Below are 25574 nucleotides of genomic sequence, written 5' to 3'. Positions count from 1 at the left end.
TGAGGAAGAACAAGGATGGGAGGGAGGGACACAGACACACACATACACAGTAGATGGGTTGAGGAAGAACAAGTTGGATGGGAGAGAGGGACACACACACACACAATAGATGGGTTGAGGAAGAACAAGTTGGATGGGAGGGAGGGACACATACACAGTAGATGGATTGAGGAAGAACAAGTTGGATGGGAGGGAGGGACACAGACACACACATACACAGTAGATGGATTGAGGAAGAACAAGTTGGATGGGAAGGAGGGACACATACACAGTAGATGGATTGAGGAAGAACAAGTTGGATGGGAGGGAGGGACACACACACACAGTGCAGCACAAAACAAACTGGAGGGAGTGACAGGACCTCGTGACTGTGGGGTGTGGGGGGGAGGAGTGGGAAGTCCCCGCTGACGGTTTTGCTGCGTGTAACTCACCTCTACTCTCCACGTCGCCGGACTCACTCCCCCCTCACCGCCCCACCCCACCCCACCCCGGGTACCAGGTAAATCGCTTTGCTCTGTGCTTGTTGATGCGTTGTTTTTTTCTGGGGGGAAGGGAGAGAGAGAGAGAGGGAGGGAGGGAGAGGGAGAGGGAGATTAAGGTCAGGTCATTGTGTGTGAATCCCCTCTCTCTCTCTCTCCCCCTCTCCCGGGACTGGTATTTGACCGCCTCCAGTGACTTGAGTGTCAGACAGACTGAGTGGCGCAGACGACGACGCCGCCGTTGTCGTCGTCGGTCGGAAAGAAGATCCTAAGCCGGAGAACAAGGCGGGGGAGGAGGTGGGAGCGAGACACAGACACACACACAGACACACAGACAGACGGCCTATGTCCTGAAGGTGACGCGGCCATTTGTACAACTCCCGTTTGTTTCCCCCCTCCGACCGCGGGACAACGCCCAGACTCGGGGCCCCGGAGTGGTTGTAAAATGTCCGCCCGCCCAGGGCTGGGGCTCAGCGTGAAATGTAAAATGTCCGCCCGAACCACTGAGAAGTGGGTGTTAAATTGTCCCGTCGATGCAGCGAGCGATCGAGTGAGTGAGCGAAGTGACCTCCTGACACGGGGACATTCACACCCGCCCACACTTCCCACACACGGGGTCGGGGGGGTTCCTGCCCTCATATAACCGTTGCCAAATGCCGTCCGTCCGTGTGCGTCTGTCTGTGGGTGTGTGGGTGTGGGTCTGGGGGTTGCGACACTCCCTTTTCCTGCACAGTCCGGGCTTTTTTTTTACTGGAAACGTTGACTCGGATTTTTCTGGTTAGTTTCGGTTTCCGAGAAAGAAAGAAAGAAAGAAAGAGAGAAAGAGAGAAAGAGAGAGAGAACGAAAGGGAGAGAGAGAGAGAACGAAAGGAAGGAAGGAAGGAAGGGGGAAGAGAGAGATTTGAATCGACGTTTCTTTCTATCTCCCAAACACTCTTCTTTTTCCCCCTCCACTCCCCTCCCGAGTCCGAAAGAGAACTGGTGAAGGAAGAAGGTAAGCGATGGGAGTGAGTGAAACCCGTCATCCCCCATCACTTCGTGTTGTGGTGCCTTTCCTCCCCAGTGAGAGAGAGAGAGAGTGAGTGAGTGAGTGAGAGAGCGAGTGAGTGAGTTTGAGGCAGTGCTTCTCTTGTGTGTGAGAGCTGTAAAACCGGTTTTCAGTTTTAAAAACAATTATATGAGGAAATTGTTTTGAGCCTCTCGGAGGCGATGAGTTAGCATTGGAGGAGAGAGAGAGAGAGAGAGAGAGTGTGTGTGTGTGTGTAAGAGAGAGAGAAAGAAAGAGAGAGAGATGTGAGAGGTCGGATTGAGATAGTGCCCCAGTTTTAAGTATAGAAATATTCAAGAGCAGAGCCATCAAAGGTAAGAAGAAGGTGGTAAGAAGAAGCTCTCCTTCCATGATTTTTTTTTTGGTGGGGTGGGGGGTGGAGGGGGCAAATCAATTGCCCATCGCAGAGCACAGAGGAAATTAATAGTACATTATTACAACAACAGGATCACATTTGTAAAGCGCCTTTCGGGTCGGGCGGACGTCCCAAGGCGCTGAAATTAATAATTGTTATTAATAATATAAGTTAATAATAATATAGAGTAAATTGAGGCAGAGTGTTTCACTTGTATTGAGACTAATGAGGTTTGTACGATTCAGAAGGAAGCGAATAAATATTAGTGTATTTGGCAGCAAAGAAAATAGGTGGAGTTGAGCGATGAATGGTTGTCATTCATCCATTGGGCTTACGGCCGCTTCCCCCCGGCTCGGAGTCAGGCTCCGTCATTTACTCCTGCGTGGAGGGTGCTATATAAGTGCAAGTTGTTGTTGTTGTATGTCATTGATGTGTAGAAACAATGGAAGAGCAATTTGAAAAGAAATTAGATAGCTGAAATGTACCTTGGGGAACATAAGGTAGCTAGATTCTTTAGTATTGCATGTTATTAATACTCCCATCAAAGACATTAGTGGACAAAGAAATGCCAAATCCTGAGTAAGGTTCTTGACACGATCACTGCAATGAGATGAGCCATCAAAATGTTTAGTGAAGTTCAAAAGGCTTTCTCTCCTTCTCCACAGCTCCCCTGAAAGGATCACACCGTGAGACTGTTTTGCAGGATTGCTAAGAACCAGATAATAATTATAATCCTTATTATAATGACATAGCGCCTTATCGCGTCATTGAAACATCTCAAAAGCGCTTAACAGAATATACTGTAAAGTGTAATGACTGTATTTTGTGGACGAAAAGCGGCAGCCAATTGCGCACAGAAGTGTCCCACAAACGGATGGGTTTCAATTTCACCCCTTCCTAGAAAATTTACTGAATCGTCAACTTTATCTTCTCTGAGAAAGGTCCAGTTTCTAGGAACTCCAGGAGTAATAAAACCCAAATTTCTAAGTATTCTTCCATTTTTATTACTGAAGCATGACTTCCTTCTGCCTCAGAAGCATCCCCCCTCCCCCAGTAGCACAGAAATCAATGGCTCATGGAGCATTTGTCTATCCTGGGGAGCATTTATATTTAATGCTGATCTCTAGCAATGTCTTTTTTGTTTGAAGGAGCTAACTGATTGCAACACCAATTTATTTAATTGAGTGTATTGAGTGTTCAATTGGAATAGAACAAAATCTCAGTTAATGCTTAATTTTTAAACCTATACACACACTTATCATGGATTCATTCTATTCATCATTAATGCATGTTCCTCCTTGGTGGGAATTTCCACTTTGTATAATTAACAGTAATTGTTTCTGACAAGAATCATTCTTAGTACATGGTAGGATTATGTATAATGTTATTTTTAAAAATCTTACCATAAAGAGTCAGTGGGAATTGTGGTGGGGATTCTTGCTACTGAATTTATAATATTGAGTTTGTGGCTTGACTTGGTCACAACAATTTCTGTAAAATAAGATTCTCATCTGTGCAGTTACTTGGAAATCACTTGTATACAGTTGCTCGAATGTCTGCACTGTGCCCTCTTAGTAAGTAGCATTGTAGCCCATTGTCAGGTTGTGTCTATACAGTAATATACAGTCAATTCACTTTACAGCATATTCTGTGAAGCGCTTTGAGATGTCGATTATTAATTTATTATTAAGTACTTCTGATTTAGTTTTTATCAAAACTGCTTTGCTAATTATCATTATCCTTTCTTTATTCTAGGTTACTTCAGATTATCTTTGATTCACCTAGATTTATTTGGAGCACTTTGGCCAGAGACTGCTGTTGTCCCATTAAGTAAAGCTGATACCAATTCTAGAACTTTACTGATTCTTAATCTGAAACTCAAACTTCAGGATGCAGACTTAAACCTTCACGTGGGCGTTGACCTTTTTCTGGAGGGAGCTTTGATCCTGTTTGCCCTGTTTTCAATCTTTTGCATGGGCATAGTAGTAAATTAGAACTTCATGGCTCAGTTCCGCTGTAGCTATGTTTGTTAAAACAAATTAACCATCCCAAATATTTCTTAAAGCAAAATTAACCACTGTTGCATTATGCCTACTTTAAAAGGTGACAGCACTCAACATAAGAAAATGAGGCAGAGGACTTACGTCAGCGAGGAATTTGATTTACTGTTGGAAAGATTACATTCAATTACATGAAATAGTAATGCACCCATTTAAAACCTAAAGTGACATGGAATATTCCAGTTTTTGATTTTATTGTGGATTATGTGTTCCTGCAGAGAAACATTTAAAATTCATTAAATTATATAACTGGAAATAGTGGAGTACGCCACAAATGAGCTAGAAACAGAAGGAAAATTATTCTTACGGTTAATTTCCTTCGTAATGCTATGGAACCAGTATTATGTTTGCTGTTCAGTAGCAATGTTTATTTTCTTGTAGAGGTGGTACTGACTTTAAGAACATTTATGAAAGCAATCTTTGTGGGTTTCTGTCTCTGAAAGACAGCCGTGTCACCTTATTTATTGTGACAATGTAATTGTGGCATAAAATTGGATTATCACATTTTCCTATTGGATTTTGATTCTTTAATGGAATTCTGTCCTGGATTCATCTTGCAAGGTGAATTTGCTGACAACAGCAACTAAGCTCCCTCCTAGAAAAAGGTCAAGCCCCCCCCCATTGTTCAGAAAACTAAATATGAATTTAGTACAAAATCAGGCTTTTGGTGGTCTCAGGATAGCCAGAGATCAAGAACTGCAATACGACATGACCTCAGAACTTTACCGGATTTCAACATTTGCTAATTTTCCTTCAACTGAGCTGGTGTCCGAGAGAAGTCTTGCACGTGCTGGTTTCTATTATACTGGAGTGAGTGACCGAGTGCAGTGTTTCAGTTGTAAAGCAACCATTGATCAGTGGCAAGCAGGAGATAATGCTGTTGAAAGGCACAAGCAGTGCAGTCCGAACTGTAGTTTTATTCAAACCCTAAATCCAAGTATTGATTTCTTTCCTTCTACACGTTCTGCATTTTATGCTCCAAATATGACACCGATTCAGTCACCTTTTCATGAAAATAGAATGCAAAATACCATCTATCGCAGTATTCCAATCGATCCAGTGGTTTCCAGAAGTGTGGAAGATGTACGATCTCTGCAGTACAATGCAGCGATGTACAGTGAAGAAATTAGGCTTCAGACATTTCAGAATTGGCCCTCCTATTCTACATTAGCTCCAGTAGAGCTTGCTAGAGCTGGGTTTTACTATACTGGGACAGAAGATCGAGTAGCCTGCTTTGCTTGTGGTGAAAAATTAAGTAACTGGGAGCCTGGGGATCATCCAATGTCTGAGCATCGAAGACACTTTCCTTTTTGTCCTTTTGTTCTGGGGAACCACGAGGGTAACATTCCCATGAGCAGTACAGAATCTCTAAGACTTGAGGGAAGGCCGGAATCTGTACGAGCTACACATGCTAGATTTCCTGACATGCAATCTTATGAAATCAGATTGCACACTTTCCTCAGGTGGCCTGTTAGAAATCTGATTCAACCTGAACAGCTAGCGAGAGCTGGATTCTACTATGTTGGTAAGAAGCTTGTGTGTTTCTAATGTGACATATTGTAGCACAAAATATTGCTGTTCATAAAATGTTTATGGAGTTGAATAGGCTGTGGGACCATATTAAATCTAATTTGAAGATGTATGCAGAGTGTTTAGAATGCATCTCGGGGGGTGGGGAAAAAAAACTTAAATTTAAACTTATAAACTTCCATCACTCTAATTGGGCTATTGAATCTTTTTGAGTTGACATGGTGTTTAAAGTTGATGGCACCATGGTAGTGCACCATGTTTTGTTTCTATGCTTCTTAGTTACCATTTAACATTACTGGTAGGCAATTAAAAATTAATTTTGAGGCCAGCCATTTATTAGTGTTCTGTACATGTTCACTATTCTTGCAGCTGCATTTGCTCTTAATACCATAGAGCTTAAAAGCTGTTGAGAATTAACTGATTTTTAATTTTATTTTTGATAATATCAAGGTCAAAATGATGATGTGAAATGTTTTTACTGTGATGGTGGCCTGAGGAGCTGGGAGTCTGGAGATGACCCATGGGTGGAACATGCTAAATGGTTCCCGAGGTAAATTATTTGCTGCTGAATTTATATTAAATGATGATCCCTACATTTGATATAGCAACTTAACACATTGTTGAATGTCTCAAAATGTTTCACAGGTTTACTGTAAAATGTAGTAACTATTTGTAGATGAAAGGGAAAGCCAGTTTGCTCCCAGCAATGTTCCCCCAACAGCCATGTAACGAATGATCAATTTTATTTGGGGGGATTATTGGCCAGGAACATGTTCTGGAAATATGAACATGGTATGGTTCTTTCTAATTCATTTGTTCCATGCTAAGTATTTTTAAACATTGTATTCAAACAAAATCTGAAGGGAACTAGTGATTTTGGAGGAAGGGGGAGTTGGTTTGAACACATTAATATTGTGGGTTAACACTCTAGTGTGGAATGTGCTGTGCTTTATTTGTCTGTTAAACCAAGGCTTTGTCTGCCTGTTCAGGAGGACATTAGGGATCCCATGGCATTATTTGAAAAGAATGGAGTTTCTCTGGGTATCCTAGCTGAAAATCAACCCAAATAACATTGGTCACTCACTTTATGGCTGTTGTGAGACATTGCTTTATGCAAATTAGCTGCCCCTTTTGTCTACAAATACAGTGACTACACAACACTGAGCATCCCAGAGGCGAAGGCAGCTTCACAGTGGGCACATCGATTTGGTAAGTTAAGTGGGGTCTTATTGGAGCTGAATTAAACATAAGAGACTAGAGAGATCCAAAAGAAAGTTTAGGAGGTACTTCTTCACGCAGAGGGTAGTGAGATTGTGGTACTCATTGCCTAAAGTGGAGGTTGAATTAGCTAGTATGCATGCAAGAAAAAACTAGACTTTCACATGAGGGAGAGAATAGAAGGGTATGGGGAAGGCTAAGGAGTTGGTAGACTCGTGGCATATGAACACCAGCATAGACTGGTTGGGCCTGTTTTTATGCTGTTAATTCTTTGTAAATCTTGACTTGGCAACGGATTGTCAATTAATCCTCAGTGGTCTTGGTAGCTGGGTAGGTCTGCAGAGCTAGAGGACAGACCAGTGAGCCAGGCTCATTGGTAGAACCAGGGATGGAGATTCTTCCCACTCAGCGTTGTTACCCATGCAAGCCAAATCGCTAAAGTCTAGGGTGGTCCGAACTGCGCAAGCAGTGTGAAGCAATTTCAATTGCAAGCTAAGCAATTTTAGCTAGTTAAACTCCACAGCAGTAAACCAACACACATGTTGGGGTCCCCAAGCCTTGGCCCTTACTAACCTGTGCCTAATACTCTGCAATTAGATAAGTAGGATATGTCCTTACGGGGAGAAGAGTGCATACTATTCCAAACATGAGAATTTCCATGTATAGGTGGCATGCGTAGAACTCTGGTTTTGGACAATCTTTAAACGTGGTAGTGAGTTTCCTTATGTGTCAGACACCCTGCTGACCAAAGAAACCCACTTTATAGTCAAATCCCGTGAAGCACTTTGACATTAGCAAAATGCAAGGATTATCTTGACAATATGATCACGTGCATATCAAATGTTGCAATGCTTGAATAAAAAGCATTACTAATATTGGCTCAGTGTGAAAATTGCTTTAAATATCGACAAAATATTCCAGTTAGCCAGATTTTTAATAATTGCTATTTATTTATGATCTAAGGCTCAAACCTGATCAATCACTCTTATGATATCTGGATAGAAGAACCATATTGAGAGGGAATATTACCTGTTCTTGAGTTCACGTAATATTGTTTGTTTTCCCTCCTCCCCTTCCATCCCATCCATCATTACCTTCCACGTTAATATTAGAATTTTTTTTTAAACTTGCTGTTAATTTTGTTCATTGCAGATGTGAATATCTTCTCCAGGAGAAAGGACAACTTTTTGTAAATCAGATTCAAGCAAGGTTTCCAAATGTCTTTGATTTCCAGGTAATATTTCCTTTAGAGTTACTTGGAACTATCAATTATATGAAAATTTATGAAAAATTGAATTAAGAAAGTAAATTATAATTTTTTGAAGAATCATTTTCAAACTTTTATTTTAAAGCTGCACTCGAGTTCTGATGACACCATTGAGGAAACACAGTCACCAGGTATCTACTTTATATCGCTGCTTTCAGAAAACCAAGTTTCAGAAACAAAATATTTTATTCTGGCCCTCTACCTGTTACTTGTCATTCAGAGTTAGACCTGGCTTATGCTGTTTTTAAATATTCATCTTGGAGGTGCATGTGAGTAGTTGTGAGAGACTTTCCTTCTTTCCTGTTGAGAAAACTGCCCTCTACTTTGAATTCTTCCCCTGAACTTGTGGGAGTGATTTGCATCCTGCCACTCTGCATTTCTGATTCCATTACAGATGATATTTATCTTTCTTGTGGTTTTATACCATATGTGGGAGAACTTGCAGCAAATTTTCTACATTCAAATTTCTATTTTAGACATTTTTGTAACTTGCAAATAGTTAAAATGCGAGTCCTCTGAATTTCTACATCTTTAGCTTGGTTAAGGAGCAAACATGTTGGTTTTGATTCTGGTCAAGTATAAGACTTGAATAATAACATGTCTGCTTTTGGTGGGGTAACAAGTTATAGTTGAGAGGAAAGGCATTCTGTTCAGTGTATTAACTCAAAATTGGAATTCTTAAGCCTTTTGAATATTAAATGCTTTAATTTGTCCATTTTGGAGTCAGATAAAGCTGTTCTGTTTTATTACACTAGGAGCCATGCACTTTGTGTTTCAAGGGTTTCTAGTTCACATCTTAACTGGATTGTTTCACTTTCATTGATGAGGATAATATGGAGTGTATACAGGTTCCCAGGGGGCGGAAGGAAATATCTTCAGGAAAATTATATTTACTATCTAAAAATGCTTTCATAATTTCCAATTAGTTTTTCATTTTGGACCTGGGGAAAATCGATCTGAAGATGCAATCATGATGAATACCCCTGTGGTCAAAGGTGCTATGGAAATGGGGTTCGATCGAAGACTGGTGAAGCAGACCGTTCAAAGAAAAATTATTACAAATGGGGAGAATTATAAGTCTGTCATAGAACTTGTGACAGATTTGTTGAATGCAGAAGATGAAGAAAGACAAGATCATCATGAAAAAAGGATGGAAGGAACTCTTGAAGGTATGTTATTCATTGTGTTCTGTATCAAACATCATTGTTCTTTGTACAATGCAGATGAAAGATTTTGAAATGCAGTGATCTGTAATGTATTCAAGCTTATTTAGTTACGATTTTGAAACGATTATCACCATGTATTGCAACGGTTACTTCAGTTCAGTTGACCTTCAGTTTATTTTCAACTTCTGTTAATGAGATCCAGTTATCGGTTGCCGATTAGCAAAAAGTGATTGGGAGTCTACTCAGGCATTTAGTTGGTCACCTACTTTCTAGGCAACAGAATATCTGCACCTATATATGAGGAAAATGCATCAAGGGTGAAGCCCTTCTTGTGTTTCATTTTCTGCAGTGTTTGAAAATGGGGCTGGATAAACAAAATAAAAGGGCAAGCTTATAATAATAATCCTTACATTTGATATAGCGCTTTTCATGTCTTCTAGACATCTCAAAGTGCTTCACAAAATATGCTATGAATTGAATTGACTGTATATTTGTGGGCGAAACGCAGCAGCCAATTGCGCACAGCAGCGTCCCACAAACAGTCGTGGATTGAAAATGACCAATTACTGTTTTTTTTGGAGGGATTATTATTAGGTGTGTGGTATAAGGAAACTTGCCCAAGGTTGTGCTTAATTGAGCTTCTGCTATGAGCCCCCTATTTTATCAAACAAAAGGAGTCTTAAAGGCCTGTAGGTTTACTGAAGGGGGCAGAACCCATTGTTGCTGACCTGCAACACAGGCGAGCTAAGTTGAAATTAATATTGACCTGACTAAAGTGAAAAATGTTTCTAGAGACTAATTCTGTTTAAGATTAAAAAGGGAAATAAACTGAAGTGTGGTGGGAGAAGGCTACTTACTTACTGCTCTGTACTATTTCAGTGGAATACAAACTTAAATCTGATTAATTTTGTCTTTGCAGGAGATATCTTGCTACTGAAAAAAAGTCGTCTTGCTCTGGTTCAGCATATGACCCACATTGATGTCTTAGTTGATGATCTAGAAACACAATCTATTATTAATAGAGAAGAAAGTGAAGAGATCAAACAAAAAGCTGAGAAAAATGAACAAGCCAGAGTGTTACTTGATGTGGTCATCGCCAAAGGAAGTGCAGCAGCTGAGGCGTTTAGAGATGTCCTATTAAAACGCGAACCTCAATTGCATGAAAAGCTATATGGTAAATAGTTCCTGTTGTCATTTTGTTTTATTACTACTAGTTTATTTTCTTCTTGAGGTGGAAAAGTTGGCAGCAGCAAAAGCATGTAATGCACCTGCTGTTACACAAATATGATGCTGGGGATTTTTAAATAAATCCATAAGTGATTATGTTATGAGACAAATAATGGCATTTGACATGTGGTTAAATTAAAAAGAATCCAACTTGGAATTTACCTGTTCAACCTAGCTGGGACACCTTGATAGTCCTACCCAGCACCCTTTACTTAAACCTAATGTCTCCAAACAGTGTTGTGCATTTGACTGCTGGCAAACAAATACTAATTAGTCTCCAGTTCCATTCCACTATTAACTTTATATTATCCCTTCCACTCCCAAATGTATTACCTGTGAGTTATTGTCAGGTTAAGAGTTGCCTTTCTACAATGCAGACAATGTACATAATTTACTACTTGTATGATTCTAGTTCTGTTCACTAAAAATTCAGAAGCTAGGCATGATTTTGTTGCTGTGTCAAATTATATTTTGTGATATAAATTTTGTTCCAGCAAATGTGGCCTACATTGAACAAATTGTCATTCTCATTATTAATGTAGAATGTGAGATCATTTTCTTTGGCAAATGTAAAACCTTTTTCCAATGGATGCTTAAGTTTTGAACCATTGGTTAGAGTAATACCAGTCCACTGGGCTTCTTGATGTTTTCTTGATGGAACAACTGTCTTACTAAACTTTGTGTGGTTTGTTTAAATTGAGTATACTGCATTATTGGATAAATATTGCAAACCTCATATCTTCTTGAAGCATCTCATCCTCATTACTATTAATATAATGTATATCTAATTCTTCTTATTACATTTTTTCAGTACAAAGAAGCCTTGCTGCAGTATTGGATGTACCAGGTAAGTGTCTTCTCTTTCCCTTCTCCCATTTATATTTAAACTTATTGAGGTGGTAGATTTTTTCCTTCAAAAAACATATTAAAAGCAGGAGTTATTAATTGACTTTCCCATTAAAGCATTGCAATTAGTGCACAATAATGAGTGTTTATATTCTGTAAGCATTTATTCAAGGCCTGTCTAAAGACCCTCTTTGACTGTGCCTTCGGTCACCCTCCTACTCCCACTAACCCTACCCTCCATCCCTTTTGATCCCAACCCCCAGCTCGGGTCCAAATCCCTGACTGTCCAGTGCCTTGGGACATCCTCTTGACGTGAAAGGCACTATACCAATGTAATTTGTTTTTCTGATGCATGATGATATTAAGAATAAATCAGTTCATATCAAATGTTTTTCATTTAGGCCTAACGATGGAGGAACAATTACGAAGGTTACAGGAAGAGAGAACCTGTAAAGTGTGTATGGACAAAGAGGTTTCTGTTGTGTTCATAATGTGTGGTCACTTAGTGGTCTGCACAGATTGTGCACCTTCTCTTAGGAAGTGCCCTATCTGCAGGGGCACCATCAAAGGAACAGTTAGAACCTTCATGTCGTAGTTTCAGTAAAGTGCTTATTTCCAATAAGTAGAACTATTTCACCAGTGTTCTTGATGCATGCTTGATTTGTGCAGTGACTTTAACCAACACGTTTGCAAATTAAACCTTTGCTTGCAAGTACAATAGATTTTACATTGCCATGGAATCAAGTAAATTAATACTTATACTGTTTAACTGTTCAGTCAGCAAGTGAGTAGTTAAACAGTATAAGATTAATAACTTAAAATTAAGATATTTTACTTTAGTTCTGTGATAGCAGTGATTAACCAGAGAGATCTGAAGTACAAAGAATTTCTGATGAAATTTAAAGCAAGAAATTAAAAACCATTAACCCTTCATTGTTAATATCCTCCATTCAGCATACTGCAAGTTTTAAACAGTTCTGACGCTGGGGAGGAGTGGCTTTACTGCAAATTGGAGCACAAAAGCACCATATCGTTAATAGGCTATTAATAATAAATAGTGATTGCATTTGATAGTGCCTCATTACACCTTTGAGACATCTCAAAGCGCTTCACAAAATGTAGTGAATTGACTATCTTGTGGGCGAAACGCAGCAGCCAATTGCAACAAATAGTTGTGGATTGAGTGACCAAATTATTATTTATTTATTTTGAAGGGATTATTATTCCCTGGAAAAGCAATCCGACAATCGAGCGCCTTATCACGTCTTCGAGACATCTCAAAGTGCTTCACAGAATATTCTGTAAAGTGAATTGACTGTATTTTGTGGGTGAAATTCATAACTTGACAACTAATTTTCAGAGTAAGGGGGAAAATATGTAACATTATGTGGTAGGTGCAACTAAGAAAAAGGTGCAGCATGATTACATAAATACATTAAACTGTATTTTTTTAAATAAATAATTGTCTCATATTCCTTTGTTTTTTCATTTTATGTGTGCTTGGGGAAACTTTTTAACTAAGTTTTATACTTTCCCTGATTGCAGTTGAGTTTGGGAACAAATTATACAATCTACTTTTATATGGTGCCACTTATGGGAGGACAGAATAAACCAGGTATATGCACACATTTACTTCAGTTGATTGCAGGTGGTGGTTTATCAGCTTAGAACATCTAAATTGGTGGACATTATACATTGATCTTTCCTAGTGATTTATCACATTCCTCCTCACACACAACTTCCTCCTGGCTCAACCATATTCATACTGGGACAAATCGATAATAAAGTAAACTTAAACTTCTGTTGTCCTTTCATAACCTACATTTATCAGTTGGGTGGGTGGTTTGACTTTAAGCTATTAGTGGTGTCCTACACAGATGGCCTTTTAATTAAATGTGAAACGTTGTGCTTTGGAACATTCAATAGTATTGACTATATGAATACATGCATTTAAAAATGTCTATGGTGAGCTCCACAAGATAATCTACCATGGTGGTAGAGGCAGGAAAAATAAGTATCAAATGAAAACTTACTGTCTGCCTTTTGCAAAGTCTTCTTGCTATCCCTGTGCACTGTTAAGTCAGTATTTCCACTTTGTGAGAAGCTGCGAGAAGACTGCGATCTGAACAAACACTGGTAAACCGAAAACTGCTGCTATGGCAATAGCTAAGTAAAAATACTAGTTCTGCAATTCAATTATTACTGAAAAGCATTCAAATACATTTCAAGTTTGTAATCCATTTACTATGTTGAATCCATAACGTACCCCATTTTACTTTCATAGTTCATAGTCTAGGGTTACAAGTTTCTTTTGACCAACTAGTTTAAATTTACAATTGCTAGAATCAAACATTTTAAACTGCACATTGAAAAAGAAATGTTACGTTTGAAACGTTCAGAAAAGTTCCACTAAAAATGTGGTTATGTAACAAACACAAATAGGCTTCCAAAGTATTTACATGCTTTCTGAGGTTCAGGAAATGTTTCACATGTCAAGCCAGGGAAATTAAATGTTTTATTTAATCAATTTTTTTTTGACTGAAACATAAGCTGTACACTTCCCAGAAAGCAATTTATTTTTCATTTAATCACTTCAAACATCAGTTGAAACAATTCTAAAACAAATAAAGCTCAGTAAAACACCATCTGTATGATTTAAACAATTCTAATTACAACCGAATGGGTGCACATATAAATGTGACAATGCACATTTAAACGTTTGACTATATATCAAATTCAGAATAGCTCATATTCCCATCATGCCAGTAAAGCAGAGCTTTTGGAGCTCGCCTTAGATGATCAAAACAGAATACTTTGGCTTTATGAAGATCTAAGTCTTGGCTTTGGATATCTGAATCTGTTGGAAGTGAGATTTTGTACCATTTGGGTTGCATCCAAATCCTTGGAACCCAGATATTTTTGATATACAGTATGTGATTTTAGCTACTGAACCCTGATGTCTTGGAAGACCAATATTGCTAAAAGGCACATTGAGTTTTAAAATTGCATACATTAAAATGCTTTAAAAGTATTTCTTTAAACAAGATAGAATCTTTAAAACATAAATTCATTAAAAGCAGGGCAACTTTCCAACATGTCTTCTTGGTTGAATGGATTAGATTATCGCCTCAGTTTCTTCACTAGAATGAATCAAAACAAAGAAAATTGGTGATTTTGTAATAATGGAATAACAGTACATGTAAAAATTATGCAGAATATAATTGTGATTTTTTTGGCTACTATTTATTTCCTTAGAAAAATTAAACTTTAAAAACAGCAGGGCATATAAATCTGACACACTATATAATACTCTTTTCTTACATGGTTCTGTATCGAGTGCCACTTCTGGAAATGCAGAATTTACGTCCAAAGTAGAAAATACCTACAAGCGCAAAAGCCAACACAATACCACCTATAAAACTTCCAGCATGAAAATGTGAAATTATGGGTACAGAGATTGTGGTAACAGGAATACCTGCAAAAAAAATAAAAGGAGTCATATCAATTTTATACAAATCGCTACTATAGCATGGTATAATGATTCTAGTAATCACTGAATGGGTCGATTTCAAGATCCTTGCACTTGTTTTCAAATCCCTTCATGCCCTGGCACCTCCCTACCTCTCTGACCTGCTGACCCAACAACTCGACTTGCTCCGGCCTTCTGCAAGTCCCCTGTGCCTTCTATTCCACCATTGGTGCCAGCACTTTCAGCCAATATGCCCTGAAACTCTGGAACACATCCTCTATCCCTCTATCCTTTTCCATTTTCAGGTCGTGCATGAAGATCTTCCTATTTGACCGTGCCTATGGTCACCTCCCCCTCTTCCTGGCTTGGAGTTGTACTCTGCCACTGTTGAGCGCTCTGAGACGCTATGAGGGGCGCTATATAAATGCAAGTTGTTGCATTAAGTTATCACTGTAGCCTATTTGCATTTTGTGTGATTTCCAATTATACCCACTGCTTATCTGTAAATGTGGTGGTTTCAATTAGGGCAGATAATTGGCCCTTTACTGTACCAAAATAACTTGCCTCCTCAGAAGTTACAGTTTGGAGTGATACTCACTTGTTGTGTTCCCAATGTGAGGTATGGTACTAGTCACGTTGCCAGGTTTAGTAGTTGCTGGACCAGATGTAGACATGGTTGTTTTTGAGGTGGCTGGATGCAAAGCTGTTAGATGAACAGTAGTAAAAGCTGTGTTATAATAATAATAATCCTTGCATTTGATATAGCGCTTTTCACATCAGGAGGACGTCCCAAAGCGCTTCACAGAACACACTGTAAAGTGAATTGACTGTATATTTGTGGGCGAACGCAGCAGCCAATTGCACATAGCAATGTCCCACAAACAATCGTAGATTGAAAATGACCAATTTAATTATTGTTTTTTGGAGGGATTATTATTAGGCTCTGTGTGGAGTAAGGAAACTTGCCCAAGGTTTCGCCCTGCCTGGAATTGAACTCAGGTCTCTCGCTTGCAAAGCGAGTGCTCGAACCACTGAGCTACAGGACTCCACAAATTAATATCACGTTAATATCACAATAAAATGCAACAAATCAAAAGATATTCTTTCAGACACTAGATATGCATGGGGTGGAGGGTGGGACCGTGGGTGAGAGAGATGGGGCAGAAGGTGGGAGAGGAAGACAGACTACCGCTGTCAATAGAGATGTTTCCCGATGCGAAATGTGCTCGAAATTGTATTTGCATTGTAATTGCATTGTATAACTTGATAGAATGAATAGTTTTCACTATAGTCAAGCATTTTGCACACCGTCCAATTATTCTCACCGTTTGCTTATCTGGAAATGGAGCCAATTTTAATTAGTGCAGATAACTGACTTTACTGTATTTAACACACTCCCTCAACAATTGACTCACTTCCCCCCTCTACGCACAATATAACTTGCCAGCTCAGAAGTTATAGTTTGGAGTGAAACTCACTTGTGTTCCCAATGTGAATTGGGGCACCAGATGTAGACACAGTGGTTGTTGAGGTGATTGGAATCGAAGTTGCTAGATGAACAGTAGTAAAAGCTGCGTTAATATCATAATCAAATGCGACAAATCCAAAACATTCCTTCAAACTCTAGATATGCATCTGCATGTAGATGGGAAGGGGTGGGAGTGTGTGTGTGAGAGAGAGAGAGAAAGATGGGGCAGAAGATGGGAGAAGACAAGAACTGTCATCAGCACCACAATGACTAAACACTGAGATATTTCCCAATGTAAAATGCACTATAAAAATGTAAACTGTATAACTCTTGATGGAATAATTACAAAATATAAAATTACATTTGTATAGCAACCTTCACATTGGGAGAACGTCCCAAGGTGCTGGACAGTCAGGGATTTGAACCTGGGGGGGTTGTGATCAGGGAGGGAGGGTGGAGGCCAGGGAGGGTAGGAAGGTGGCCGAAGGGTCGGTCGAAGAGGAGGGTCTTGAGACATGCCTTCAAGGAGGCAAGGAAGGGAACGAGGTGCGAAGGGAATGTCGAATGGAATTCCAAGGGGTGGGGTAGAGAGAGAGGAGGGGGCGAGGCCATGCAGGTGAGGCTGTTGAAGGCGAGGACTTTAATTTCTATTCTCTGGGGGATGGGGAACCAGTGGAGCTGGGCAAGGGTGGAGATGACGGAGCCTGGTACAGGAGAGGACACAAGCTGCAGAATTCCGGATAATGGAGGGAAGAGTCGGGAAGGTGACAAGCAGGGTGTAGAAAAGCGTAGTCGAGCCCAGATGTGTTGAACGCATGAATACTTCGATCTTTACCACACACATACACTAACTTCCCTCCCTTCTCAGATGATACTCACTTGTTGAGTTGTGAGATATAGTCACGTTGGTTGCTGTTCCAGATATAGATACAGTGGTGTTTTCTGATAGATGATCAGCAGCTGTGTTAATATAACAATCAAATGCGACAAATCAAAAAGGTATTCTTTCAGACACAGTTACAAAATAAGAACGCGGTGGGAGAGAAAGAAAAGCGAAAGGGACACGGGGCAGAGAGACGGGAAGAGAAAGAGAGGGGCAATGATGAATAAGCCAAAGGTAAGTACTGCATTATACAGTATAACAACAATCCTTGCATTTGATATGGTGCCTTACAATTGCGTGGCTGAGATTGGGATCTCAGCACTCAAGAGGCACTAAACCAATGTACCATAGTCCTCAAGCATCCTGCCACACATTTCACCTATTCATTTGAAAGTGATTTTTATTCTGAAATGTATTGTACAAAGTTNAAAAAAATCAAAAGAAGATTATGCAGTATATGATGGTCGATAAAAATATAATAATAATCCTTGCATTTGATACAGCGCCTTATCATGTCTTCAAGTCATCTCAAAGCGCTTCACAAAATTACTGTAAAGTGAATTGACTACATTGTGTGGACAAAACACGGCAGCCAATTGCGCACATCAGTGTCCCACAAATAGTCGTGGATTGAGTGACCAATTTTTTATATATAAAAGGAATTATTACCCCCAGAAAAGCAATCTGCCAATCGACTAACAACCAAGTTCCTACTTACTGCTAGGTAAACAAGAAGCATGTGGAGGAAGGAAACTTGCCCAACTTTGCCCTGCCAAGAATCAAAACCATATCTCTCACTTGCGAGGTGAGTGCTCTAACCACTAAGCTACAGGACTCCACAAATAAAACAATATGCTTTACAAAAATAAACAAGTGGAGTTTGTTCTAAAAAAAATAGCCGATGCAAAATCTGCAGTTATGCATGCTATGGACCATATCCACAGTATAAGTTCCTATGGACCATTATTACTGGGAAGCATGATGAACCCGGCTTCCATCCCTAACTAGTCAGCTTCCGAGTTACAAAATAGCTTGACATCCCAGATGTCACTTCCTGCGGTTATCCCAAAGTTGGCCTTGATTCGCATTTCACTTGTAACACGGGCCCTGAGATATTCGACCCAGAGGACCGTGTTATAAAGTGCGCCCTTTTCTTTTCCATTTTCATCTACACAGTTACTGGGCTCAGTATAGTAGCTTCTTTCCAATATTGGTTTCCTTATTTGAAACAATGGCAATATTCAATAAAAGAAGGAACTTTCTCCTGATGTCCTGCCCAACAATCCCCCAAATAAAAATTTGTTACTCACGCTATGGTTGTTTGTGGAACATTGCTGTGCACATTTTGGCTGCTGAATTCACCTACACAGTCACATCACTTCACAGTAAATCCTGTGAAGCGTTTTGAGACTTCTCATAGACATGATAAGATGCTATTTCAGATGCAAGGATTGTTATTATATTTCTTCACCAATTTTTTCTTCTCCTGAAAGTGCCTTAATTAAATAATCTACTAGCCCATGTTATTCCTGGCATCGACCATGGCCAATGGCTGCCCTGGCTGAGTTCAACAAGTCCAGTAGAGAATGGGAATCGAACCTCCTTGTGTCACATCAGGTGTGATTTTTTTTATCTAGAAGGAGCTCATGAAATCAATGTTATGTGGGAATTAAGAGAGATTTCATGACGAGGCTGAGAGAGTTCAGCTTGGTATTAACATGTCAATTCTAGTTATTCCAACTACTCACAAACAGAAAATCCATCAGCTCTGAATAGTAACCCGGTCACAGACAAGTACAAGTTAATTAAAATTTCAAAATTTGTCTCCAAGGAAGCTCTTGATTGTGATAAGGCTAGACGTAGAGTCTTTGTCTTGTGTATTCCTTCAACTTTATAGCTCACTGGGGATCATTTCCATGGCATAAAACTCGTTAAAATATATGCCCACAAGTGAGGCTTGCCAGATAAATTCTAAGGGAAGTGATACCAGCCTTACAAAAAGAGATTCATATTTTCACAGCTGGACATGAACATTTTTTATATGAACAAAGTTACCTTTTTTGCTTCGAGGGAAGTTATGGTCACAGCTTTCATTCATACCCCCTACTTCAGAGGAAAATAAAAGATATTGAATGATTTTCATGATCACACAAAACTAAACTTTTTGGGAAAGTTGCATTGCTCCAGTTTTTGGTCACAATCCAGACTTAGTATCCGAATGGATCAATTTGCAGTCACAACTAAGAATGCCAATCCTGAAATGCTTGTGCTGTCACAAAACAAATAGGGAGGGCAGCGGGGGCGAATGAGGGTGATTGACGGCACAGTCGAAGAGGAGGGCCTTGAGACGGGTCTTGAAGGAGGCAAGGGAAGGGGCGAGGCAGAGGGACTGCGGGATGGAGTTCCAGAGGGTGGGGGCAGAGTGGCTGAAGGCTTGCCCACTAATGGTGGAGTGGACGAGGCGAGGGATGTGAAGCAGGCCAGAGCCCGCTGAGCGGAGGGAGTGATCAGGTTGGTAGGGGGTTAGGAGGTCGCAGAGGTAAGGGTGAGCAGGGCCATAGAGGGCTTTGAAGGTGAGGGCCAGGATCTTGAACTGTATCCTTTGTGATGGGAAGTCAGTGGAATCAGGTGAGGATGGGGGTGATAGGGTCATGGAGCCTGAGGAAAACAAGGGGAAGAAAAGGGGAAATCCAAATGAGAAAAGGGGAAAACATGGGAAATCCGGAGGAAAAAAGGAAATCCAGAGAAGAGGGAAAAAGGGAAATCCAGGGAAGAGGGTCTCTGACGGTGCTGTGCCCTGGCAGGCAGACAAATGGTGAGCCCCTCTAGGCCCAAAGTCAGGACCCTGAATGTCTGTGTTTTGGTGGATCTCCAAACCCTTCGGGCCTGAGCTGGTGTCCCCCCATCCCACACCCATCCACTTAGATTTTGTAAAAAAAAATCTATTATGTGTTATTTTCTCATATTTAATTTTTTCAAAAAAGTGAAAAAAATGTAGGTTGGCAGTAAAATGTACCTCAACAGCAAAATTAATCTGCTTGAAAAACAAGAGAGGCACCTACAGATCCCATTGTTTATATTGCCGAACGGAGGTCAGATTTCAATGGACTTTGTCTCTAATCTGAAGCCGAGAAGTCAAACTAAAATAAGGCTTTGGTTACATAGGAAGCACTCCAAAGTTCTAATAAAAAGGCAAACTATATTCAGTGAATTGGGAGTAAGAGCAAACTAACATCATCAGAAGACATATTTTATGATAATAACAATCCTTACATCTAATATAGTGCCCATCACATTGTTTAAATATCTCAAAGCGCTTCACAGGATTTCCTGTAGATTGTATTGGCTATGCACTTTGTAGGCAAAGCAGCAATTTGCGCTCACTTTGGCTACTGTATTGAAAGTTTTCATAATAGTTTTACTTTTTTTTCTCACTGTACACTAGTTGTAATTTTCTCAGCTGTTTAATCCAATTAATGACAGTATTTTTCTTTCCAGCTCAAAGAACAGAAATAAAGCAACGTAAATAACTTATAGGGCGTATAAAATTAAAATCAACCCTCGCAGGAAAAATAGTAGCATTATAAATAAACTTATTTCACGATAACTGATGTAACTGTGACCACACTTCACCAGTGACCTAAATATCTCTACTGCACTTTATAGTACATCTTTTGAAGCACTTTTTGAGAAACACTCTTCCCAAACTGAAAAGCGATGTCAAATGTAAGGATTATTATTTATTCCTGGGATGACTTGAAGCAAAAAGTCAGCATACTACAGGGATCATCTTTGCTGATCTCCTTTTCGCTGCCTCTAGGTCCTAGGGAGACAAACCTCTTATGTTGCAGTGCTCGGAGCTTTTCACAGTACACCAGATGTGGTCTGACCAGCATGCTGTGCAGCTTGAGCATTACTTCTGCAGGTCTAAATTCAACAAATTTAGCAATAAAGAAAAACTTCCTGTTTGATTTGTTTGCTGCAACCTCATATTGTTTGACATGAGGAGCAATTATTCAATTTCCATCTTGGCAATACAATTTATATTTACATAGTGCCTTTCGCATCAGGAAGAGCATTTTACACTGTTGGCTGGGCATCTGAGCTGGGGGGGGTGGGGTGGAGGGGAAGGTGTTGAGGGGAAAGATAACCAAAAGTGCAGACAAAGAAGCAAGTTGGAGTCCATGCAGGTTTATGCTGTCTGTGCATGAGGTGACAAGGCAAGAAACATCTCTAAATGTTTCTCAAAGTGCTTCAAAGGATGTACTATAAAGTGCAGTAGAGATATTTAGAAGGCAATGACAGGAGCCAAGCAGGAGAGCATCGGTCTCGTCGACATTTAACTGAAGGAAGTTAGCTCTCACCCAGATTTTGATACTCAACAGTTATTTTGCAGATTATTCTGTGCAAAAGCAAGAGGATGAACCATTGGGGGAGACAAAGTGGAGGCAGTGGGTCAAATAGGATTGGAACCAGGTGAATGCAGCCCCACAGAGATGAGTAGATGAGAGAGGAGAGGTGATCAAGAAGAATGGAGTGGTCAATACTAATAATGATAAATAATCTTTGCATTTGATGCAGCGTCTTTCACATTGGGATTACAACTCAAAGAGTTTCATAGGATTTTAAGTAAAGTGTAGTTAGTGACTGTATTTTGTAGACGAAGGCAGCAGCCAATTTGCAATCTCACTTGTTGCACATGACCTATTATGAGATTCACATGAAACAATATCATACGCATTCAGCCTGGATTTCAGAAATAATGAAATTATGTGTGTAGCCCACTTTGCCTGGTTTTTCATATATCAACCTTGCATACCAATGTACATCCCAAGGTGGGCAAATCATACTTGCACTGATAATGAGGTGGACTGCACTGGCCTTATGTTGCATTGCTCCAAGTTAGTTCTGTTGCTAGTAATAACAAGTTGCTACCTAAAACAGCATGAGACGTGACTATGTTATTGCTGTATTGCCACAGTCACAGCATTGGAAACTAACTTTTTTTAAAATCATAAATTGTAAACCCTTGAAAACACTAAACCTTTTGCACAAATTTCCTCCCTGAAAATAATGATCATTGTTCCTGAACTATTTTAGGGAACTATTTAAATGTAGCCTGGCAACTTAAATCAAACAATTCATTTTCATGAAAATAAATGCTTGGCAAAATTTTAAATTGCTTTACAAATGCACAAAATCGTGTCAAGTCACATCAATGACATCACAAGGACAAAAATGTGAATAATATACTTGGCAATAATCTTCATTAAAATCAGTTTTTAAAAAAATATACACATGACCTTCACTAAGTTTTATTTTCTCTTATGCAAAATAAATGAAATAAACAATCTTTGCATTTGACATAGCACCTTTCACCTTTCATTTAGGAGGCCATCTCAAAGCGCTTCACAGGATTTATAATCATAATCTTTGCATTTGATGTAGTGCTTGTCACATCTTTTAGACGTCTCAAAGCTCTTCACAGAATATACTGTAAAGTAAATTGGTTGGATATTTGTGGGCAAAATGCAGCAACCAATTGCACACAGCAGTGTCCCACAAACAGTCATAGATTGAAGTGACCAATTTATTATTCTTTTGGGGGGGATTATTATCAGACGTGTGGAGTAAAGTTATTTACTGCAAATTGTGGGCACTGTGTATTCTGTAGATGAATCGTGTCAGGCAACGTGCACACAATGCCCCACAAACAGCCAGGAAATGAATGTGCAATTTTATCTGAGGAACTGTTGTGTAAGACACCAGCAGAATCTCCCTAAACGCAAAATACTGCAGATGCTGACAATCTGCTTACAAAAACAGAAATCCCTGGAATACTCAGCAGGTCAGACAGCATCTACGGAAAAAGGAAAGTGAGTCAACGTTTCGGGTCCACGACCCTTCGTTAGACCCGAAACGTTGACTCACTTTCCTTTCGCCATAGATGCTGCCTGACCTGCTGCGTGTTCCCGGTGACTTCTGTTTTTGTCAGCAGAATCTCCCCTCTCTTTTGCAATTTGTGCCATTGGATCACAAAGTCCACCTGAACAGGCAGAAAGGGGCAGACTGACCGCTGTTTAATCTCTTGTGGGTGTGGGGGAAGATGACTGCAGAGATATGAACATCCATTATTTCCTGTACAAATCCAAGGAACAATTATTTTCCCCTCAAAGTTGTAATTATTTACAGTAAAGGAAACCACTGAAATACTGAAACCAAGTTTGTTTTCGGGAGAAAACACACCTCACCTGATCCTGGCACTTACGTTTACAAAACGATAACATAGATTGTAGCAAATACAAACAAAAGACAAAAACAAATGCAATGAAACGAACAATATGACCATATCAACTCTTGTAGACCTTCTCTTCTTCCGGCTCTGGATTGACATGTGATAACTCAACTGCTATTGCATGACATTTCCTGAGTTTAAACTACAACCAACAGGATTATTTTTTAGAAAAACACAACAGTATTTCGTTTAGCAGACACCTGCCCTGCCCAGGCTTTGCCCAGCCCTGCGCCCTTGCCCTGCCCCTGCCCAGCCTTTGCCCTGCCCAACCCCTTGCCCAGCCCCTGCCCTTGCCCAGCCCCTTGCTCCTGCCCAGCCCCAGCCTAACCCCTTGCCCTGCCCCTGCCCAACCCCTTGCCCAGCCCCAGCCTAACCCCTTGCCCTTGCCCTGCCCCTGCCCAACCCCTTGCCCCTGCCCAGCCCCAGCCTAACCCCTTGCCCTGCCCCTGCCCAACCCCTTGCCCCTGCCCAGCCTAACCCCTCGCCCTGCCCCTGCCCAACCCCTTGCCCCTGCCCTGCCCCAGCCCAACCCCTTGCCCCTGCCCAGCCCAGCCTAACCCCTTGCCCTGCCCCTGCCCAACCCCTTGCCCCTGCCCAGCCCAACCCCTTGCCCTGCCCCTTGCCCTGCCCAGCCCCAGCCCAACCACTTGCCCTGCCCCTGCCCAACTCCTTGCCCTGCCCAGCCTTTGCCTAGCCCCAGCCTAACCCCTTGCCCTGCCCCTGCCCAGCCCCTTGCCCAGCCCGTTGCCCTGCCCCTGCCCAACCCCTTGCCCTCCCCAGCCTTTGCCCTGCCCTTGCCCAGCCCTTGCCCAGCCCCTGTCCAACCCCTTGCCCTGCCCCAGCCCAACCCCTTGCCCTCCCCAGCCTTTGCCCTGCCCCTGTCCAACCCCTTGCCCCTGCCCAGCCTTTGCCCTGCCCTTGCCCAGCCCTTGCCCCTGCCCAGCCCCTTGCCCAGCCCTTGCCCAGCCCCTTGCCCAGCCCTTGCCCTGCCCTTGCCCTGCCCCCTGCCGAGCTCGCGGTGTCGAAGAAGTTGCAAAGACAAACGACGACGACAACAACAACAACAACAACAAAAACTCCCCCAAAAACCCCACCGTGAAGAAGCCACAGCGAGAAGGGCACTTGACTCACCTCCCGAGGAGCCGAGCAGCAGCGCCCAGACCACCAGCACCACCACCACCAGCAGCCGCCGCCGCCTCATGGCCGCCCTCCCCCGCCTGCCCTCCCTGCCCGCCCCGCCCCCGCAAACCCAACGCTGCCTTTCCAAACTTGAAGCAAAACGCCCAGGGGAGGCGCGACGGGACGGCCGAGGAGAGTCACAGGCAGCCCGAGCCGCCCCGCCACCCACTGCCACTGCCACTCACTGCCACTCACTGCCGCTCACCCCCTGGACCTGACCCACACAGCGCGGCCCCTTCCACACTGACCCGCCCCCCCCCACCCTCCCGGGAGGGGGTCAGGCCCCGGCACGTGACCCCCCCCCACCCTCCCGGGAGGGGGGTCAGGCCCCGGCACGTGACCCCCCCCCCACCCTCCCGGGAGGGGGGGTCAGGCCCCGGCACGTGACCCCCCCCACCCTCCCGGGAGGGGGGGTCAGGCCCCGGCACGTGACCCCCCCCCCACCCTCCCGGGAGGGGGGGTCAGGCCCCGGCACGTGCCCCCCCCCCCCCTCTCTGGGCCAATGTGCTCACAGGGCAGACATTTCAACCCCTCCGCGCACCACCTTTTATGGTAATGATGTGGTCCCCTCTACTGACAGTAATAATGATGGCGATACTAACAACAAGAAGAGGGAGAATTGTAACGAAAGTAATAATGATAATAATAATGATGATGATGATGATGATGATGATGATGACCATCGTGATCGCCGTCCTCACCGCCCTTCGCCTCTGGCTGTGGCGCCTCACCGCGCGGCCCCTTCCTTTCCAGACGAGACGTCCTCGAAGCGCTTCGCAGGATTATACCGTTCAAGCTGCATGGGGTTTTTTTTTTGGGGGTGGGGGGGGGGTGGGGGGGGGCAGAAACGCGGCGGATCGTTGACGGGCACCGGCGGTGTCGCCACGCCACGGTGTCGCGCGTTGAAGCGGCCAATTTATTATTATTATTATTTTTTTTTCTTGAAGGAATTATTACCCCCCCCCCCCCCCCGGAAAAGCGATCCGCCAGTCGACTTACAACCGGGTTCCTACTTACTGGTAGGTAAACAGGAGAAAGGAGTAAGGAAACTTGCCCAATGTTTGGCCCTGCCGGGAATCGAACC

General features: G+C 41.9%; 2 protein-coding genes across 4 annotated transcripts; one reads left to right on the top strand and one right to left on the bottom strand.

Annotated features, from left to right (window-relative positions):
* The first annotated feature begins 607 nt into the window (after positions 1-607).
* birc2 (baculoviral IAP repeat containing 2) lies at positions 608-12668 on the top strand. 2 transcript variants are annotated; one of them, XM_007891572.2, is made up of 9 exons: positions 608-776; positions 3638-5467; positions 5923-6022; positions 7843-7924; positions 8043-8088; positions 8884-9126; positions 10043-10297; positions 11162-11197; positions 11598-12668. In XM_007891572.2, exons 2-9 carry the CDS (start codon positions 4582-4584, stop codon positions 11789-11791), a joined length of 1842 nt encoding a protein of 613 aa, XP_007889763.1. In that variant the 5' UTR covers positions 608-776; positions 3638-4581; the 3' UTR covers positions 11792-12668. The 2 variants fall into 2 exon arrangements, with proteins under 2 accessions (XP_007889763.1, XP_007889762.1); XM_007891571.2 differs by lacking the exon at positions 608-776 and adding an exon at positions 1332-1473.
* A 746-nt stretch (positions 12669-13414) lies between these two features.
* Positions 13415-24525, bottom strand: tmem123 (transmembrane protein 123). 2 transcript variants are annotated; one of them, XM_007891570.2, is made up of 6 exons: positions 24443-24525; positions 17013-17093; positions 16144-16215; positions 15264-15368; positions 14518-14671; positions 13415-14336 (listed from the first exon to the last, which is right to left on the bottom strand). In XM_007891570.2, exons 1-6 carry the CDS (start codon positions 24510-24512, stop codon positions 14312-14314), a joined length of 507 nt encoding a protein of 168 aa, XP_007889761.2. In that variant the 5' UTR covers positions 24513-24525; the 3' UTR covers positions 13415-14311. The 2 variants fall into 2 exon arrangements, with proteins under 2 accessions (XP_007889761.2, XP_042189851.1); XM_042333917.1 differs by lacking the exon at positions 24443-24525 and adding an exon at positions 19072-19152.
* Positions 24526-25574: the final 1049 nt, after the last annotated feature.

This window comes from Callorhinchus milii, unplaced genomic scaffold (assembly GCF_018977255.1).
Source record: "Callorhinchus milii isolate IMCB2004 unplaced genomic scaffold, IMCB_Cmil_1.0 Scaffold4, whole genome shotgun sequence".
Classification (NCBI taxonomy): domain Eukaryota; kingdom Metazoa; phylum Chordata; class Chondrichthyes; order Chimaeriformes; family Callorhinchidae; genus Callorhinchus; species Callorhinchus milii.
This window is presented reverse-complemented; position numbering and strand designations above follow the sequence as displayed.

Bases quoted from the DNA above. Each gene is read 5' to 3' on its own strand.
- birc2 (XM_007891572.2), top strand. From the start codon at position 4,582: ATGAATTTAGTACAAAATCAGGCTTTTGGTGGTCTCAGGATAGCCAGA. The intron at 7,925-8,042 runs GTAATATTTCCT...TTTATTTTAAAG, and splicing joins CAAATGTCTTTGATTTCCAG to CTGCACTCGAGTTCTGATGA. The intron at 10,298-11,161 runs GTAAATAGTTCC...ACATTTTTTCAG, and splicing joins ATTGCATGAAAAGCTATATG to TACAAAGAAGCCTTGCTGCA.
- tmem123 (XM_007891570.2), bottom strand. From the start codon at position 24,512: ATGAGGCGGCGGCGGCTGCTGGTGGTGGTGGTGCTGGTGGTCTGGGCG. The intron at 16,216-17,012 runs GTGAGTATCATC...CTGTTCATCTAG, and splicing joins TATATCTCACAACTCAACAA to CAACTTCGATTCCAATCACC. The intron at 14,672-15,263 runs GTGAGTATCACT...TTTTTTTTGCAG, and splicing joins TCACATTGGGAACACAACAA to GTATTCCTGTTACCACAATC.